The sequence below is a fragment of the Nannobrachium achirus genome, assembly GCF_963921795.1.
Source record: "Nannobrachium achirus genome assembly, chromosome: 20".
NCBI lineage: Eukaryota > Metazoa > Chordata > Actinopteri > Myctophiformes > Myctophidae > Nannobrachium > Nannobrachium achirus.
Genome location: NC_137827.1, coordinates 50,589,486 through 50,611,384, shown reverse-complemented (window position 1 = coordinate 50,611,384; position 21,899 = coordinate 50,589,486). Strand labels below are relative to the sequence as shown.

The 21,899-nt window shown below is 45.0% G+C and overlaps 1 protein-coding gene and 1 long non-coding RNA gene across 2 annotated transcripts in view; both read left to right on the top strand.

The window, feature by feature from the left end:
* The window catches only part of LOC308306375, a 388,228-nt gene that overhangs the window by 285,145 nt on the left and 81,184 nt on the right, over positions 1-21,899 (top strand). The gene's annotated exons all lie outside the window — the stretch shown is intronic.
* Positions 1,914-3,356, top strand: LOC308305420 (serine/threonine-protein phosphatase 5-like; the record flags this gene model as incomplete). The annotated part of the gene is made up of 1 exon (XM_080750222.1): positions 1,914-3,356. The coding sequence occupies one exon, from the start codon at positions 1,914-1,916 to the stop codon at positions 3,354-3,356; it is 1,443 nt and encodes a 480-aa protein (XP_080606348.1).

Genomic DNA, 21,899 nt, shown 5'->3' with positions numbered 1-21,899 from the left:
TGTTCAGCCGCTTAGCATCCTTGTCCATCAGGCTGCCTCCCCAGCAGACTGCAGCGTAGAACATGACACTTGCCACAGCTGACTGGTAGAACTTGTGCAGCATTCTACTGCACACATCAAAGGACCGGAGCCTCCTCAAAAAGAAGAGCCTACTCTGAGTCTTTTTATAGACGGCCTCAGAGTTCAGAGCCCAGTTTCTCATCCAGGTGGAGTCCCAGGTATTTGTAGGACTGTACCTGCTCGATGGCTGTCCCTTGGACTTCGACAGGCTGAAGAGGAGCAGGCTTGTCCCTGCGGTAGTCCACCACCGTGCGTGCGTGCGTGCGTGCGTGCGTGCGTGCGTGCGTGCGCGCGTGCGTGCGCACGCATGCAAAATGCAATACATTGGTTGTTATTGTGAACGTAGGTTGCAGTTAACTATGAAAGCAGACACATCTTGTCCGTATCTCTGTCACGCCTGACAATATGGTTCCCCTGACACATCACTGTGACATCACAGGTGACATCACATGTGTCTAACGGGACTTCATATGGGATTGCCCATATATGGAGGAAGACAGACCCTATCTGTGTGGCTGGTTCAGACAGGGATCTCCATGTATGGGCATAAAAGGGATTGTATGTACAGTATGATGTCAGATGTGATAGACGTCATAGGATTTTCACATAATGAATAACTGAGTAAGCATGTTTGGGTCTCACAGCATATCTATCTCCATATAGAGTACAGGGATCTCCATATACATCACTGGCCAGACAGCCAAGAATGTATGTCGCCCTGAGGTGTCTTACTAGTGTTTATACTCACTGTACCTGGCTGTGCCTTTTCCTGCGTGTGAATCTACATGTCTGTACAGTATGTGTGTGCATGTGTAATGATAGTCTTTCTATTTGTGTGTCTATGTCTGTCTGTGACCATGTATGTCTATGTTTGTCGTCCACATATGTGTCGATCTGCCCGCGTTTCTCTCTGTGTGTGTGTGTGTGTGTGTGTGTGTGTGTGTGTGTGTGTGTGTGTGTGTGTGTGTGTGTGTGTGTGTGTGTGTGTGTGTGTGTGTGTGTGTGTGTGTGTGTGTGTGTGTGTGTGTGTGTGTGTGTGTGTGTGTGTGTGTGTGTGTGTGTGTGTGTGTGTGTGTTTGTTTAAGGGCAAATGCCGGTGAAAGCCGATCTCATTGTCTCGTCTTCGGCCCCCGTTCCTGCATTTTCAGTTGCTGTGTGGTGAGAGGGGCCTGGCCAGGGTCTGGATAGGGGAGATAGGGGTGCAGTACAGTCAGTGTCATAACACTGTTTTCCCAGTTGTCGACTTCTCAGGGCCGACTGCTACTGATGACCACGCACCCACCAACTCGCACACGCACGCACGCACGCAGGCATGCACACTCACACCCACTGTCAGACGTAATATAATTGGCACCTTGAAACGACTGAGCCCAGCTGTGTTGGTGAACTTGGTGAAGAGATGTCAGATTGTAGGACTTAACTTAGCAAGGTGTTTTATTGTCACATGCACAGCAATACTTTGGAAACACTGGAAGCACTATCTTGGAAAAAGAGATGAAAATCGCACCTTTGCTAAGTGAGTGTTGCACCCTTGTATGGACCGTTCTGTCTGTGACATCAGATATGGTGATGTCAGTCTCTTCATACTTTCTGTGACATAGGGACATGGGGACCTTCTGTACACACAAAGCCAGACATGGGAGCGGTTAGCCCCGCTCAAAAACAACACGGGGTCTAATAACAGCACAGCTTCATGGGACATGCAGGATGTGTTTATATGCTGTGACTGTAACGTAATACGACTGTGTGGCGTCATGTTGACTTCCAAATATGGATTTATTTGTCTCTCTATTGACTTCCAGTATAAGTACTTTAAATATTTCATGCGACGGCAGACGAGCTGTGGGACGAGGATGGCGGAGGCAGACAAGAACGCAGAGCTACTCAAGGAGAAGGCGAACGGTTTCTTCAAAGAGAAGGACTACGAGAACGCAATCAAACTCTACACGGAGGCCCTGGAGCTCAACCCGAACAGCGCCGTGTTCTACAGCAACCGCAGCCATGCGTACCTGCGCACCGAGTGCTACGGGTACGCCCTGGCCGATGCCACCAAGGCCCTGGAGATCGACAAGAACTACATCAAAGGCTATTACCGCCGCGCCACCTCCAACATGGCGCTGGGCAAGTTCAAGGCAGCGCTGAAAGACTATGAGATGGTGGTGAGGGTGCGACCCAACGACAAGGACGCAAAGATGAAGTACCAGGAGTGCAAGAAGATGGTCAAACAGAAGGCGTTCGAGAGAGCCATCGCCGGCGACGAGACTAAAACGTCCGTCCTGGACTCTCTGGACATTGAGAACATGGTGATCGAGGACAAGTACGTCGGGCCCCAGCTGAAAGACGGGAAGGAGGTGACCTTGGAGTTCATGATGGAGATGATGGAATGGTTCAAAGACCAGAAGAAACTGCCCCGGAAACATGCTTATCAGATTCTGGTACAAGTCAAAGAGGTCCTCTGCAGACTTCCAAGTCTGGTTGAAATCAAATTAAACAAGAACGAAAGAATAACAATCTGTGGTGACATCCACGGGCAATATTACGACCTCCTCAACATCTTTGAGTTGAACGGCTTGCCGTCCGAGACCAACCCGTATCTGTTCAACGGCGACTTTGTGGACCGCGGCTCCTTCTCCGTCGAGGTCATTCTCACGCTCTTCGGCTTCAAGCTGCTCTACCCCGACTTCTTCCACTTGCTCAGGGGCAACCACGAAACCGACAACATGAACCAGATGTACGGTTTCGAGGGCGAAGTGAAGGCCAAGTACTCGGCCCAGATGTTCCAGCTGTTCAGCGAGGTCTTCCAGTGGCTCCCTCTTGCGCAGTGCATCAGCGACAAGGTGCTGGTGATGCACGGCGGACTGTTCAGCCACGACGGCGTCACGCTGGACGACATCAGGCAGATCGACCGGTACAGACAGCCCCCGGACTCCGGGCCCATGTGCGACCTCCTGTGGTCCGACCCGCAGCGCAAGAAAGGCTGGTCGGCCAGCAAGCGAGGCGTGAGCTGTGAGTTCGGCCCGGACGTCACGGAGCGCTTCCTGGAGCTCAACAACCTGGACTACATCATCCGCAGCCACGAGGTGAAGGCCGAGGGCTACGAGGTCACCCACTCGGGGAAGTGCATCACCATCTTCTCTGCGCCGAACTACTGCGATCAGATGGGCAACAAAGGAGCCTACATTCACATCAACGAAGCCGACCTCCAGCCGGTCTTTCACCAGTTCACCGCCGTGCCTCATCCCAATGTCAAGCCCATGGCGTACGCCAGCACACTGATGCAGATGGGAATGATGTAGCGCTGCGTTTCTCAGCGTCTGGGGTCCACCGGTGGTCCAAATGGACCCTTATGGGCCTTTAACTCAGAGTGTACAACACAGATATAAAGAGAGAACCACTTACTCTAATACCCTCTGCAGTTAATTGGAGCAATGTGCAAAAGTTCTAGTCCGGACTTCCTGGAAAAACTAAGGGAACGCTGTCAGTCAAAGTGACTACTGGCCAATCACAGCGTGTCTTTTCCGGGACTTATCCAAGGACCACAATTCAATCAACAGAGCCAGTTCCGATGTTGCGCTGCTCAGCTGTTCTTACAGGCTGCATACGTAAAGACCAGCCCCCACCTGCCTCTGATTGGCTTACCGACTTCCGTATGTGTGACGCACACGGAAGCAATGAACACGGAAGCGATGAAGATTCCCTTAGTTGCTCAATGCATAAGCCCCCTAGCCGAAGGAGGCGACAACCTTTCTATGTCTATGGTGTACAAGAGGAACCATTTTCATAGGGACCCCAAGGTACTGAACACCGTAAACTTCTCAGTGTTCATTCAACAATGAGAGTGTACAAACTCTCAGAGTTACAGACCTTAAGGGTACATTTGTTTGGTTCCATTTGGACACTCTCAGAGTAACAGACCCGTAGAGGTCCATTTGGACCTGGTGGTCCCTGGACCAGACGTTAAGAGCCAGCCATGTATTGATGTAGAGCAGTGGTTCTCAACATGGGCTCCAGTGGGTCCCCTGACCCCAGCTAAATGATATATCATTGGGAATCAAATGGACCCTTACAGGTCTAACTCTTGAGACATGAGACGTATATCCATTTGGTTCCAAAGACAAATTAAAACGTAGGATATTTATTTTTTTGTAATCAAGATTTTTATTTATTTCTAAACAAAAATTAAAACATCCTGTGACTCATGGTAAATGCACACAATGGAGAAACAACACAAAATAATACAACTAAATAAAACAGCAATACCCCATCATTACACTCACTGTCTCACCAATAGCCGTGGGCAAGAAAGCGGTCCCATTACCTCTTAAAGTTCTCCCCATGATTTATTTACTAACATCTGTTTATATGACACTGTTTCTATCATATATTCAATCACCTTTTTGGGATCCGGAGAGGATGCACTTCTCCGTAATCCGAGGATGATTTGTCTAGCCGTGAACATCCCTACATTTATCACTACAAAATCATATTTATATACACCAGTTATTGTGTTTGGTTCCCTAGGAGACAATAGCTTGGTGATACAGATATCTCCTTGTCCAAACAATCCCCTATATACTTTTTCCTTAAATGGGTAAACTAATGTACTGTCCCAGATTGCTAGCAAAGATGTTTTACTCTTCCAGCTGAGATTATCGGGGCAATAAACCCACCCTATGAAGTTTAGAGGGGGTCAAATAAAATCTGTGTATTAATTTATATTCCCTGGCTTCTTTTCTACATTTCCCTGTACTACTCAAGTTCAACCATTCCTCATTCCATTTGCACCCTAGGTCCCTCTGTCAATGATCCTCAGATTCTTTACACACTAAAAGCTTTGTAGATCCAGTAATTCCAAAAATTCCCTCGCACGATTTTACTCTGTATATTGGGGTCCCAGATAAAAAGAATACAATGATTTTTTTTTTTTTACATAACTTTTTTTTATATTGTTACATTATATCGTTCGTCAATAGAGAATCTTTCTTTGTGTTTTGCCATTTATCTGGGGGCTCACTTGCAATATCCTCACGGCCCACTAGTGGGCCCTGGCCCCCAGGGTGGGAATCACTGGTCGAGTGGTTCGTGAGATCCCACAGGACCTCTTCCAGACGGCTCGGACCCTCTAAGCCATGCCGTAAAAATAATAATGAGATGACGTTATATATGATGTACTCCTCTTTTTTTTCTGCTCTACATGATCTATTTATTATGGATTATGTTCCTAATTGTTGTGATAACCAGTGGTGTAAAGTATCTGAGTACATTTACTCAAGTACTGGACTTAAGTACAATTTGGAGTACTTTACTTTACTTGAGTATGTCCCATTTCCAATACTTCTAATTCTACTACACTACTATCTCGGATCCAAATATTGTACTTTTACTTCACCACATGTATTTGAAAACTTTAGTTACCAATTACTTTGGATACAAAACATACATTAACCACTTCAAGCCTATATACATTTCGTCCATTTGAAAATAGCCGATCTACAAGCTCACAATGCGTCGCATGGTGACGCGTTGTGAGCTTGTAGATTGGCTTTTTTCAAAAGTTTTTATACATTTGAAAACAACTAGGACATTCTGCATAACGAGTACTTTCTACTTTTGGTACTTTAAGTACATTTTGACACCAATACTTTTGTACTTTTATTCAAGTACATTTTGAATTCCGGACTTTTACTCGTATTGTATTGTATGTTTCTACATTGCAGTATTGATACTTGTACTTAAGTAACACATGTGAGTACTTTTTCCCCACCACTGGTGATAACCTATAACTTCCCCTCCATGACGGTAGTCTCCCTCCCTGTGAGACACTTTGTTTCACAATAAAAGACACTCCTCTTAACTCTGACTCTGAAACTGTACTTAATAAATTCTCCATGGCAGACTCTGCATTGTTGAAGGCTGTTGAACCCCAACGCGCTCCGCACAATCCACAACTACATCATTTTTATTGCGGTGAATTGCCTTTTAAAAGACACACACACACACACACACACACACACACACACACACACACACACACACACTTTCACAAATAACTTTTCGACTGACGACGCGTCTCGTTTTTTCAAACGGCCGCCGCTCATTCCAGGCTGATTTATTGATCGAAACGGCCTTTTTATACATGGCTGTAATTTTTTCTGATGCTGTAATTACACTCATGTGGTTATCATTTTATGTCCAGAAAAACCTCCCCTAAAAGGTTTTCATCTGCCAGCCAAGATATGATGTAGCCACGCAGTAAAACCCATGGTGTTACGCGACTAACTGTGTCAACTTCACTCGGAATGTGTCAAAAGAGATCCGTGAGGGTAAAACTAACACTCTCGATTTTACTGTGCAGTCTGAAAGAGAGAGAGAGAGTGAGTTTAGAGAGAGAGACAGACAGACAAAGATATCGTCGTTGTCGGGTGAAAACCTTGTATGTCCAAAACCGTTCGTTTCGCATTTATCATTTTAAAAATCACACCCGTGTGAACTGAGCGGTGGTTTACCCACCAACCTATCTATGAATTCTGTCAAGTCTCAGACCCCATCTGAAAGAAGTTTGTGCCAGGGTCCCCCCATACAAGATTTGTGTTCATTTTCAGTGTTATTTTAACTCATTTTGTTGGGGACCCCCCTGGAACCTCCCCAAGGACCCCTTGGGGGTCCGTCCCCTGACCCCACTTTGAGAACCACCAGGAATAAGAAGGGGTCTAATAAGAGGATCATTGCTGCCATATGGAATATCAGACGTCAACTACTGGCCAGTCTATGACCTCAGTCATATATGATGTCAGTACTATTATTTTCTTATTAGGAGTAACCAATTCTTTTTATCTCCTTTTCCCCTCCCCAATTTATTCGCCATTATGCCAATTAATCCTCCCCACACATTTCCGTATTGCCACTGCTGAACTTGTACCCTACTGGTTCACCTGCCTGCCAGTATAAAAGTAAAGTGTTACAATTTGCTTAAGTAAACATACAGTATATGTAAATTGAAAAATCACACCAGTGCAAAGTGAGCGGTTTGGTATCAAAGACGACACACATGCATATCTCCTTGTATGGGTCGCTGACATTAGTTATCTCCATACATGGAGTTCCATGCTCATACGGACACTCATACAGACACTGATGTCAGTTATCTTACATGGAGTTCCGTGCCCATACGTTACACTCATTCATACATATACTGTACACACAAAGCCAGACGTAGAAGCGGTTAGCACCGCTCAGAAAGAATATTCAGGGTTTCACTTCCTTGGCCTACTGGCAGTGTGCTTAATAAATGATGCTGTACCCTAATTTACAATTACAATTTAGGCATTTAGCAGACGCTTTTAATCCAAAGCGACTTACAGTAAGCAGGTTATACAGTTCATCAATATAATAAGCAAGATAATATGTCAGTACATCAAGAATAATATAACGATGCATAGGAATATCAATCTAGAAAACAATAACATAGGTAGACCACAAACCTAATCAGTAAAAAACCTTTCTAAAAACCTAAAAATGCTATCTAGCTTCATGTGTGGTCATTGAGGGAAGGGGGAGTGTTACAGTAGTGCTATGGGTTTAGGTGGAGTCTGAAGAGGTGAGTCTTCAGTCCACTGCGGAAGCAAGGGAGTGAGTCTGTAGTTCTAAGTGTGACAGGGAGTTTATTCCACAGTTTGGGGGCCAGGAGGGCAAATTGCCTAGGATGAGTGGATTTTCGTCCGACGCCCTGGAGAGTCTCCCACACAGACTCGAAAGACCCTCTTCTCGACAGCTTGGCCCTGACAGTGCCACGCCAGAGAGACAGTGAGATGAAACGAGAGACAATAAAAGGCGGCAAGGAAAAAGTGCCATACTGTATATAGAGCCTAACACCAGCGACACGAGATGGAGAGAGAGAGAGTGAGAGTGTGCAGGGGCGTCAATTGGGTATGGCAGGGGTATGCAGCTGCCATACCCTGGGTCCAGGGGGGGAAATAAAAGTTACTTTTAAATATAAATACATGAATGTCTCTTTGTCTATCTGTGCTGGTTATTATGTTGTTAAAATACAGTAAAATAACTACAAATTCAAAATTCTACTAAATGGTCACTTCAACAAGCTATTATAATTATATTCTCCACATTTTTATTCATCTTGACAAGATGGTATATATATCCCCAGGTTCCGCTGGTCAGCTGCACAGGTGCAATGCATTATTGTTAATTGTGGCACGTTTACTAACATGCCAAGTTTAGCTGCTCTTGAACAACTGTTCCAGGCTGCCATATGCAGCCCAAGAAAACATAGAAACGGGGGGGGGGGGGGGGGGGGGGGAAGAAAATGTACTTCTCAAAATAAATGAATCATGCCTGTTTATAAGGTATGGCAACATGACTGGTGTCTTGAACGCGCGCCTTCGCGCGCGTTCAAGACACCAGTCATGTTGCCATACCTTAGCTGAACTGACGCCCTCACGCCACTGAGAGAGTGGGGTACAGTACAGTGATGAGAGATGTGGGTAGAGAGTCTCCGTCTCTGTTAGTGGCACCAGGCCTTGTCAAAGCCAGCTCACCACTACTGTTAAAGAAACCCTCAAATGTCAGTGGTTTCTTTTATGGTTTCTTTTGTTTGAAACTCTCACTGCTGGGTGCTGGTGGCAGCAGCAGCAGCAGCGCGTTCCGTTCAGACCCTGTGTGTGCAGTGTTGCCTCTCAGATCCCAGTGCTCAGCAGGGATTCCCCCTATAGTTCTCACCATTCATCATTGTTGTTCGTATGCCGCACAGCATCTCAGAATAGAGTATGGTAGCTTTGAGAAGAGTCATCCAGTAGAGATGATTCCCACGTGAACAAAGTTTTTTTTTATATTTTTATCTTGTCCCATTGAGTCTTGTCTCTTTGTTCTCTCTCTTTTCTTTTCTAATTAAACGTTTTCAATTGTTTTCATTTTTCATGTTTAGTTGTTATGCTAATTCCCGAATATACATATACATAATGCACCGTTAGTTCCATTGAGCCAAATTAGAACACAATCAATTGATTGATGATTAAAATAAGCATATGTTATGCAGCCCATATTATGACCCTATTATGTTCGTTGGAACGCCCGGGCAAGAAGCATGGAAGACCGGAACCCAGTGTCCATGATGGTGAGCAGGGTCTTGACCCTCGCCAATGATGTAGGTGAATGCTCAAATCCGAATTGGGTAAGGCAGCAGTTCCCAACGGGAGGCTCTCTCCATTCCGACATGCCGCCACTCCTACAGTGACTTCTTATTGTCGGAGTGGCGACACCTCCTGTGAGGTTAGGGTTAGGGTTAGGGTAAGAGATAGGGTTAGTTCTGTCGGAAAGGCGACATGTCGGAGTGGCGGGATGCACTCGTTCCCAACCTATGTTCTGGATCAGGGCCCGCTTCAAAAATCACACCCAGTGTGACGTGAGCGGTGCCTTTTATGAGTTAATTGTGGGCTCGCATTAGCGAGCACACTTTGTTATGCGATGGTGTCACTGTTGGAAAATTATTTAATAATGTGTCGCGGGAAAAGTGCAACACAATAAATGAGTTATATTCAGCACGCGTCACCATTGTGTGGTGAAGTACAAATTGGCTTAAGGGCGCTATACGGCAGGGCCCTGCCAGCCCATCTGCACACATGCCTGGGCCTGACGGTTGCGTGCTGACCCTAACACTCCCAAGGTGTTGATACAGCGGGGCGTTGGCTCGACGTGCGCGCGTGTGTCAATAAGCGGGCAGAGACACACAGCTCCTGCTACAAGTGTGTAAACATTATTATGTAAATCCAGTGGTAACCCAATTATTGAATGCTTTAGCAATTGAAAAATAGCAGATCTACAAGCTCACAGCACGGCACCGAGTGCCGCGCTGCGAGCCTGTAGATCTGCTATTTTTGAAAAAGCCGTGAAAATGTGTGCAAATCTTTGAATATATGCATTTTCAAAGCGAACGTTTGTAACTCAAATTTTGCTTCTGGGTGGTCCCTGGAACTAGATATTTTGAGATGCGGGTCCGTGGCCAAATAAATATCAGTTTGGGGGTCCTTCACCTGAAAAGGTTTGAGCACCACTGACATAGTAGTCTCTCAAGAACAGACTAACTGAGCTCCAGTTAAGTGAAAAGGACCGTTTCTTTGACGAATGGCTAGCCAGATTGCTGACACAGAAACATAGGTTTTTCAAAAAACCTTAGAAGGATTCAAAAGACACTTATAGAATCGGATCAAAATTCAAATTTTCACGTTTTTTCTAAAATAGCAGATCTTTACAAGCTCGCAACGCGGCACTCGGTGCCGCGCTGTGAGCTTGTATATCTGCTATAAAATAATGATACACAATATTGTGTACCCGTTCTAAATGGGTTAACCTGCACAAAAACATTGTGTCAGTAGACCACAGAAGTACCTCCTCTATATTATGTGTTTTACACTTATTTTATAATGCCCCAGTCAGTGGGGCTGTAATCATGCCGAAACCGGAAACCTTGTCCAAAGTTGGAGTCATACGGCATAGATAGCTTACTGTATGTCATACAATACATCATAGGGCATAGCAGTGGGCGTGGTTTTCTGGTGCCACAAAAACATCTTCCATACATTTTTCTTCCATACATTGTTACATCGTATAGAATTTAATAAATGTTATATTTAATAAATACCCTTTTTTTGGCTTGATTCTAGGCTTAAAATGTACACAAATATTTGTGTAAATCAATATGGGGAAAATGAATGTCCGATTATAATTTTTTAGTGGCAGCAGAAAACCATGCCCACTTCTATGCCCTACCATAGTCATAAGGTGGCTCTTCACCTTCGCAGATTCTGTCGCGATTCGCCATCGGAAAGCGTTTGCTGCCGACAAGCTGCTGTCTGCACCTTGTCGGCAAGAGACGTTTGCCGTCGATAGGGCTGTCGATAGGGCTTCGCCTAACCGTCGGTAGAAATGAGGGGGTGAATACTCCTGTACTGTGGATCTCTAGTCTGCTACTGCTGCAGAAACAAGCTTAAATAAGCCAGAGACATTTTCCCGTCGCACATTTTAACTAAATACCATATTCTCAATCTCAACTCTGAATTCCTTTACCAATCATCTAACCTCGCGTCACCAGGCTTTCTGAGGGAAAGCTTGGTATTCGTTTACTAAACAGATCGATCAACCGGATCGGTTGATCCGGTCTAGACCGGATGACTTTCCACATCATGTTGTAGTCAAAACGGACTACACTTTGGCAGGAATGACCAAATCGGAATCAGTTTTAACCAAAAATAAAACTTCTTGCGCATGCGCTAACTACTTGCGCATGCGCTAACTGGGTTAAAACTGATTCCGGTTTGGTAGTTCCGGCCAAAGTGTAGTCCGTTTTTATTTACGTAGGACGCCATCCGCTCCTGACCGGATCAAAAGCCAGAAATTTGATCAATCCCAGGCTAGCAATCATCAACTCCAAAGCAAAGCTAGGCTGATAAAATGCTCGTGTTTGTTTTCTATCAGACTTAAAGTGGCAGCTGAGAGAGGCTCACGAGCTTGTAGATCTGCTATTTTTGAAAAATCGTGAAAATTAGAATTTTGACCTGATTCTTTAAGTCTTTTGAATCCTTCTAAGGTTTTTTGAAAAACCTATGTTTCTATGTCAGCAATCTGACCAGCCATCGTCAAAGAAAAGGTCCTTTACAGCTCAGTTAGTCTGTTCTTGAGAGACTACTATGTCAGTGCTTCTCAAACCTTTTCATGTGAAGGACCCCCAAAATTATATTTGGCCACGGACCTCCATCTCAAAATATTTAGTTCCAGGGACCACCCAGAAGCAAAATTTGAGTTAAAAACGTTCGCTTTGAAAATACATATATTCAAAGATTTGCACACATTTTTACGACTTTTTCAAAAATAGCAGATCTACAAGCTTGCAGGGCGGCACTCTGTGCCACGCTGTGAGCTTGTATATCTGCTATTTTTCAATAGTTAAAGCATTCAATATGCCCAGGCATGACTGTTCTTTTTGAGTATTTTCATCATCCTATGAAAACCCAGTTTTACTCCATTGGTTTTCAGTTGCATAACAGGGATGTTAGAAGTGGCGAGATGGTTTTGGGAAACACACCAGGTCTGTCTGACCAGCCGCACGCCTCATAGCCTCTCTTTGACTTTCACAATTTATGGACTCGCAAACGCCTTCATCAGTCCCCTCACACACACACTGAGTGAGGCTGGACCGCACGCACGCACGCACGCACGCAATGGACCCTTATGGGTCCATTTGGCTCAGAATTAAAAGATTTGAGAACCACTGGTGTATTGTATACCCAAACTGGGGCTCCAAATTATTTTGGGGGTCCCCACAGCTGATTTCTTTTCTCACTCAACAGTAAACAAACCAACATACGTTTTGCACATTCCTGAAGTTACAAGTTAAGGTCTTTTAAGACCAAATATTACATAACAAAGAGACAAACTACTGCGAGGCGTTGTGAGCTTGTAGACCGGCTATTTTGTCAAACTAAATGTAATGCCTCAATTCCTACAATTCCAAATGCTGGTCAGGGCAGGGAGTCTCCAGTTCAAATGTGATTACTTTGGGGCCGTGGGTCCCCAGTTCAAATATGAGTATTTTTGGGGGGTCCCCAGTTCAAATAGGTATTTTTTGGGGGGTCGCGGTCTGAGCAGTTTGGGAACCCGGCCTTGGCCTATAGTGACCTTCCGTTGTGCACTCCGAGACCTCTGGGTCCTCCCGCCGGTGCGTCGATCCACTCCAGTTTCCACACGCACCGCCGCGTCTGGGAGCCAGCGGAGCGGAGCGAGGCAGAGCGGAACCGGGGGGAGAGCTCTAGCAGTTAGCTGTGGAGGGCAGAGACCATAATAGCGGCCGCAGCTTCACCCACTCAGCAGAGAAAAGGTCACGGAGGCTTGTTGCGCCGCTCTCCGCCAGCCTTGGCAGCGTTCAACCACATAATGGGCTAATCACTGTAAAACAAACAGGGAGACTCTCCTCTCCTTCTCCCCATCACCGTCCGGCCGCACGGTTTTAGGAGATTGTGGCGTGTGGCGCAGGCTGTGAGACTGCGGCTGCATTTTCGAACCGTCTCTGCAGTGGAAAAGGAGGGAAAAGAAGATGGGTTCTTGTTTAGGTTTGGTTCATAGAGTTAACGTTTTTTTGTCCTCTTCTAATCACGGAGTGAAAAACAAACTGTTTTCATATTTCTGTTGCTTTTGCATTCCGTTCTAGTCTACTTTTATTGTATCACTTGAAGCATTTTGGTGATAAAAGGATTTCAATAAAACAGCGCCACCACCACTTCTTTCCGAATATGCTTCTCAGCAGCCTAAAACCCAACTTTTACTGCAATACTTGTGGGGCAATTGGTATAATTAACTTAGATTTCAACTCTAGATATAGCATATCTTTACAGCCCTGGCGGCGCACTGTAAAAGAAATATTCTCTACCAATTTCAATACATTCCCCCCCGCCAACACGAAGCTTAAAAATCAGTTTCCAAATCAGTTGAGAATGTATGTGACGGTGAATACTGGTCCCAGACAGTGTGGATTGGTTTTCTATTCATGTCTTCACTGTTGGAGTGTACACTGGCACACAGTATGGTAGTTCAGTGATATGTTATTATGGCTGTTGCGAAGCGTTTAGGGAGCCCATAGACGTGAACAAATAACATAGGAGAGGAGCAGGCCTGTTTTTCCTGACTTTGGCTGAGGTTGAGTTTGAGCGCCCCCAAATCCCCCTTCCACCGACACACACACATACAGTACACATACAGTACACACACACACACACACACACACACACACACACACACACACACACACACACACACACACACACACACACACACACACACACACACACACACACACACATGCATTCATGCGTACCGTACACATATATATTACATACATACAGTACAGTACAGTGCATGCATGCGTTCTACCCAAATACAGACATGCACAAACACATACTTGATCCTTACCTGCCACTACCAATGCACATGCACACCCCCATCAATACATACTGTACAGTATATGGTCAAATCCTGGGTGTTAATTCACACTCTGTTAACACACAGCATTGAAGTGGTTAACAGGGGGTGGTAGAAATACTAAGAGGTTTTTTACTTAAAGGACCATTTCACCTCTGGGACATTTATTTTATTGTTGTTTGGGACACGATCAACACAATCCTGAGTTATTGTTTGTGTTCAATCTGTGTTTTTAGATATTTTAGTATTTCAACATGCTTGTAGCATGCTGAAATACTAAAATATCTAAAAACACAGATTGAACACAAAAACGGTGTCCCAAACAACAATAAAATAAGATCTGGTTGTCCCAGAAGTGAAATGGTCCTTTAAATAAAGGTACCGTAGCAATAATATATGTGTACAAAAAATACAAGTTAAAGCCTGTACCTATATTCACTTCAATTTTAGTTGATTTAAAAGGTACACAATATACTTAAGCAAGCTAATGTACAAAGCTACAAGTGAGCTGAATAGCCAAAGTATAGAATTGTGCTCAAGTTGGTTAATATGGGCTTTGCATTAATAATTCTCAATCTGCAAGCTAGTAGCTAAAGCTACAGTCAGATAACTGTAGTGGAGTAAAAAGTATCAAAACGCACGCACGCGCACACGCACGCACGCACGCACACACACACACACAGTGTGAAGTGAGGTGATGTTTATGATTCCAGGAGCACCGCTCAAATCACACCTAGTGTGAAGTGAGCGGTGCTATTTTATGAGTTAATTTCATCAAGCATCGCCGCTAGCCAATCACAGTGCGTCCTGCAAAGCTTGGCCAATGGGACCCTGGGCGTACTGTACAACAAACATTGAGCCGTTGGTGCCAAGATATAGGCCAGGGGTTCCCAAACCTTTTTGTCTCAGGGCACCCCATAAATATTTTTTTTAATCCGAGGCACCCCTACATTATAATTTTCACTCCCAGCACCTTACATTTATAGCATATTGTCGTTGTCGGGTGGAAACCTTGTATGTCCAAAACCGTTTGTTTTGTATTTATCATCTTTAAAATGTACTAAACTAGTGAAAACAGCAGATCTACAAGCACATCGCGAGGCGTTGTGTGCTTGTAGATCGGCTGTTTTCACTAGTTTTGTGCGACAGTATTGTATGATGAAGCAGGGCTTTGTTTTAGCAAAAGACGTACACATTTGAAACTTGGAGATACAAGATTTCTGCCCGACAGTGATTATGTTGCGAGGAAAACGTTGAGATTACAGCCATTTTGGTTAGAACTGACTGAAAATAACTTTGTACTTCAAGTTTAAAATGATACTAAATATTTTGTCTTGTGTCCAAATAAATTCCAGATATTATCAAATTATCTCGCGGCACCCCATGGACTGCCGTCGCGGCACCCCAGGGTTCCTCGTCACCCACTTTGAAAACCCCTGGCTTAGAGCACCACTCAAAAAGAGAGAGTAAAGACGAGAGACAGCGAGACGGAGGGGAAAGACAGAGCAGAGGAATGTAAAGGAATAAAGAGCCATGGTTCCATCTCAGCCCAACATGGTGCCAGACTCCTATTGAAAATAGAAGGCTATGGAGGTTGACCCTAGACTCACTGACACCACACACAGCAAAACGGAAGATGTATTTATAAGAATTTGGCCATACAATATATTCCAAAATAAAAGCGCTGTTGGTACATTTCCCCGGTTAAACAAATCACACACGTATGCGTATTTCTACGCCCCCCATCCGCCCCCTCCCCCCTGCCATATTGCAACAAAACCAAGATTTGTGAAAACAATAATAACAATGCTTGAGCCACATTATAGCGGATTGGATTTGAGAGGTTCTGCTGATTACAACTAGTGGAGTATACAGTCAAAAGAGTGGTAACTTAAAGCTGGCCATACGCTAGCCGATAATCGGGGCATTTAATTACCCTCCCGACAATATGGCTGCCTCCGTCTGAAACGGGCCCGACAATCGGGCATGAATGTCGTCTAGCGCGAGGGCGCACAGATTCATTCTGAGCCCCGCCGAGTGGCTCGGAGGGCGATCGGGGCCAGCCCAGCTCTTTCAAAAATTGTTTGATATTTTTCGGGGTCCCTACTCGTCTGGAACAGCAGCGGGTGCTGATCGACAGATCTCTCTCTCTTTTTCTCTCTCCATCTCTCCCTCCCTCCCTCTCTCTCTCTCACTCACACACATACATGCACACACGCGCGCGCACGCAGACACACTTTTCATACCGTCCACATCCATCCGCCCAGGTTGTATCATGATTGCTTGCGATGGGAATTAAAACTCAATGTTAGCGGGTTTGTTTTATATCAGCAGAAATAGTCACTACCAGTCACAGACTGGGAACAGCACACGAGTGACACGACACATCTCGCTTTGCTTCTTGCAAGTACACGCCCACTCCCTGATCTTCAAACCCTACAATGTGGCGCGGAGGGACACAGTTTGATCTTGGAAATCTAATGTTCTGTGCGCCACACAGTCATACGACTAATCATAAATCAGGCACCATGAGAAGCAGACAGCACGCATCACTTGACAAGTTTAGCAGTGATAGAGACTAGAGAGAGGGTAAAAGTCAGAGAGTTGAACAGAGGCATTTAGATGGACATGAAACGTGTCAAAGTGAACTCATATTATCATCAAAATGGTACACAAATTCCTTATTGAAGTGTTTTCTTTCTCCATTGCGAAGCGATGCGACGGTGTGTTGTGTGGATAACGTTAATGTGTTTGTTTATGTGTGTGTGTGTGTGTGTGTGTGTGTGTGTGCGCGTGTGCGTGCGTGTGTGTGTTGCAAGGCGAAGAACAGCCCTGTGACATTTTTGTATTAATTATGTATTATTGCTTTGTTCAGGCCCGACTCAATCTGAATAGAATCCTGTAGCGTGCGGAGCGCCCGACTTTTCAAAACGGCCAGTGTGAGCCCGTTTAGATTATCTGGTCAGAGAATCTGAAAAAATGATCCTGTGTAGTGTTTAATGCTACCCGATTCAATCGCGCCCGAGTACCTGCTAGTGTACGGCCAGCTTTAGCCAGTGTAAAAATGCACTTGTAACGGTCCATTCATTGTCACACTGTCCTTAATTGAACACTTTGGATTTTAAATGGCATACATGTTAATTTATAATTCTGTAACTCGTTGAGTTAAATGGACACTCTTGGTTTTAGGGAGTAGGTCCAGGCTATTGTGTGTGTGTGTGTGTGTGTGTGTGTGTGTGTGTGTGTGTGTGTGTGTGTGTGTGTGTGTGCGCGTGTGCGTGTGTGTGTGTGTGTGTGTGTGTGTAATAGAGTGCCTCTACCTTCCTGGTAAAGGCAATTACTTTAATGGTGCTCTCAACCGCAGTGAGCGTCCAGGCTGCGTGTTCCTCCTGTGGACGAGTGTCCAGACTGTGTTACCCACTTAAACCCTGTTGCAGCTGTACTTGGTATGCTCTTTTATCACCCTGCACCAAATCTCTTGGCCAAAAATAGCCGACCTACAAGCATCGTGAGCTTGCACGTCGGCTACTTTCCCGTTCTTTATTTCCTCCTTTCAGTTACTCTTTTTTTCTGTTACCATTTCCGTTCTTTCACGTCTCCGCAGACTTATGTAGATTATATATGTGCGTGCCCTCACAAACCCTGTGCACTCTCGACACACTCACACGTGCACACGGAAAAACCTGTGTATAAGCATGGCAGCGCCCACGCATCTCCGTGAGTGCCCATGCACGCACACACATCCACCCACACGTAGGCACTCACACATGATACACTCTTGCACGCACGCGGCGCACGCACACATGCAAACACACGCGCACGCGTACGTGCACGCCGCACACACAGCGCACTCATAGTATTTAAAACAGGCCAGGCTGACACAGGATCCCCTCATGATGCGCTTGCGTAAGGATCCTCAGAGATCTCAATCTAACCCAATTTCCTCTCCTCTCCCCTCTCGCTCTCCTCCAGTAGGAGAGCAGGAGAGGCGGAGGAGGAGCAGGTGGAAGAGGAGAAGGTACAGAAAGAGGAGGAGTGGCGGGGGAGGACAGAGGAAGTGTCACGCTCATTCGTTGATGGAGATGATGGATCGCGGCGATGCCAGAGATAAGGCGATATTGTGAAAGTGTCAATGTGTCCCCTGTCAGCTTGTGTTGTGTACAAGTACATGACACCTCCCTTTCACACACTTCACCTTAAAAAGCACCGTGTGTTATTTTGTAATTGGAAGCCTACCGAGTGAGCCTACTTTTGTTCGGCTGTCCCTCATGCAGCCCGTACGGTGTGTACCGTGTTTATTGTACGGCTTATTGTGTGTCTCCTTATGTGAACGTACATTTGGGGATGGGTATCGTTCACCTTTGAATCAATACGATACCTTTTTCGATACCTGGGAATCGATACGATATCCTTTTTGATACCATTTTCGACTAACTGCAGAGGTGATGATGATGATCACACAGTGTGGCAGAGCGGAGAGGATAGACTTTGGATAATCATCAAAATAATAAACATTATAGGCTATTGTCGTCTTTTTTCCACAGTAACGAGTGTAGCCTACTAAAGCAGTCATTAAACTCTCAGTAGCCCAACTGTTACAGATGCGACCGGCCAGGGGTGCGTTCCAGAGTATCGAAACAAGGTATCGTTCGTTTTTACGTGAACCAATACCCAATAGTATCGACGTCATGCAATCAATACCATTAAAAGTATCGCAGACGATACCCATCCCTACGTACATTTGTGAAGCGCTTTGGAGCCATGGTCTGAAAAGCTGCTGCAGTATATACCACTGTTTCCCAAACAGTGGGTCGGGATCCATTTGTGGGTCCCTTTGTTTTTTTGTTTCCTGCATTTTGTTTTTATTTATTGTGGGCTCGATGAAAGCGAGCACACGTATGTTATTGTGGGCTCGCCTGAAAGGCGAGACCAGTATGTTATCGTCATTATTTATAGAGTGATTCCGTCGTGTGAGTTCCGTCGTAGACATTACAATTAAGGCAGGGCCCTTAGCCAATGAGGTGCGGAAAATCTGGGATTGGTGTTAGCTGGAGTATTGGTTGAGCTTCACATGACAGTTAGTAATCTCCTCAACAGTACAAAGGCAGGGCCCTTAGCCAATGAGGTGCAGCCAAAGGGTACTGTAGATCTTTATGCCCATACATGGTGTTACATGCGAGCCCACACTGTTTCGTAGGAACAGTATTTCTAGTTATATTTCCAAAAAACATTCTCAAAAAAGCATTCTTCCCCCCATGAAATAAAAATTGTTTATAAAAAATAATAACAAGCTCACAAGCTTATAGATCTGCGCTAGTTTTGGGTCCCTGGTAAAAGTCTAATCTCACTTTTGGGTCTCGAGCTGAAATGTTTGGGAACCACCGCTATATACTATGTACTGGGGTTTGTACAGTACTGTGTGTGTGTGTGTGTGTGCGTGTGTGTGTGTGTGTGTGTGTGTGTGTGTGTGTGTGTGTGTGTGTGTGTGTGTGTGTGTGTGTGTGTGTGTGTGTGCGTGTGTGTGTGTGTGTGTGTGCGCGTGCGCGTGTGCGTGTGTGTGTGTGCAGGTGTGTGCACTATTCAACTCCGAAAGTATATGGAATCAAATATACGCTATGGATCTGATTAATAGGGTTGTTGTAAATTACATTGTGAACGTGGCAATTCAACTGCAGCGATAGAATCAATTATAACAAAACCACACATAACTTCATAGAACTTATTTTTGTATTCCACTACTATTTTCCAACACTGCGTAAATCAGTTCGTCCTGCCTTATCTGCCTTATTCAGTGTATTACTTACAAAGTAAGTCCGGCTTTGGTTGCTCCGGCCTAAGTGTAGTCCATCCGATGACTACAACATGACGTAAGTTACAGACAGTATTTCCGCTACTGACCGGATCAGAAACCCACGAAAATGGCAGTGATCCCGGGCTATTTTAGGCCCTAAAACTAGGCCTGAATGTTTTCCTCTTTTCAGTAAACAGGAAAGCTGAGTGGCCATGACTGGAGGAAGGAGGACACAGTGGGATGTGATCCCATGTCAGCGGGGATATGTGTGGTTCACTAGGCTAGCGTCGTAACCGCCATGCCATCAAAGAGCTGCCGGGCTGGTTTGGAGCCTAAAGCCCCTGGCCGTCCAGCGCCATACGACCACAAAATGTGAGTTGAAGCCAGGGGGCTATAGTGTGTGGTATCGACCACAGAACAGTTAGGTTCTACTTAGCGCCATAGCGAGTGAGATCAGCAGTGATATTTCAAGGGCCTCAAAGCTGGAATGGGGCCCCAAGGTCCTGTGGTCTCGTCTTGTCAGGAGGCCCAGAATTCCGAGCTATATGCCCCAAGTTCTGGTTTCTAAGAAAAGAACCCCGGGCACCAGTTTGGAGTGATTGCACCACTGGATAAATCTAATCTGAGATGAAAAACAAAGTCACAAAACGCTAGTAAAGCCATGGTGGACCTGGCAGAACTTTAAAATGAAAAAGAACAAACAATTTGCCATCAGCCCCGATTTGTGTTTGGTTTAAAGAACAGTGCACTTTCGAGATTTTTTTTTTTTTTCGTAGAATATTATTAGGCCTAATTCCTTAAACCTTGGGAGTGTGAAAAATAAATGATCCTAAAATATTTCATTATTAATTTGGTGATGCCCCATTGCCCCATGCTTTTATTGGCTGTGAGAAAGCAACCTTGTATTGAAAAATCATTGCAGTGCTTTATCGCTATAATACCTTAAATAGTAGCTTCCTCTTCCTTCATACCAAGGAAAACAAAATAGGGTGAAAGACAACAAACTAAATGTAACAGTAGGAACAAAAGAGAGTGTTTTCTTTGGGCATCTGTGTCTCTGTGTCTCAATGTCATGATCTGATAAGTTTGTAGGCAGTAGAATGTTTCTGTGGTATTTGTGGCCATGGGAAGTTGATGGCTGAGTAAATGTGTATTTGAAGGAAGACACTGCCCTCTGCTGTTGGACTTCAGTCAATGCAAATAGAATGTTAAGGACCCTCTGTCTGACATAGACCCTGCAGTACAACCTTACCTGACTCAATACACTAACTCAACACACTGACCTACCACTGACTGACTCAACACACTAACCTACCCCTGGCTGACTCAGAACACTTCTCAGAAAGCTTGGCCTTTCTTTCTTTCTTCCATGTGACGTCTGCTCCTGTTCAGCCATCTCTGGTGATGGCAGATCAGCTTTTTATTAATAATTGTGGGCTCGCTGAAAGGCGAGACCAGTATGTTACATCAAAACTGTATAGGTCAAGGTTATTCTCCTAAAAAATAAAAATCACACCCAATGTGAAGTGAGCGGTGGTCGCGCTTGCATAACGTCTTCAATTGGTCATTGGTGATTAATACAGGTTACACACACACGCACATTTCTATGGCAAAACGCTGAGGAAAACACATTGCTATGGCAAAACGCTGAGGAAAAGTGGCTACAGATAGGTCTAGGATGTAATTGGTGATGTAATATGGCTACACACACACACACACACACACACACACACACACACACACACACACACACACACACACACACATATTGCTATGGCAAAACGCTGAGGAAAACACATTGCTATGGCAAAACGCTGAGGAAAAGTGGCTACAGATAATTGGTGATGTAATATGATGTAATATGGCTACGCACACACACATATTGCTATGGCAAAACGCTGAGAAAAACACATTGCTATGGCAAAACGCTGAGGAAATTGGCTACAGATAGTGGCTACAGATAATTGGTGATGTAATACGATGTAATATGGCTACGCACACACACATATTGCTATGGCAAAACGCTGAGGAAAACACATTGCAATGGCAAATCGCTGAGGAAAAGTGG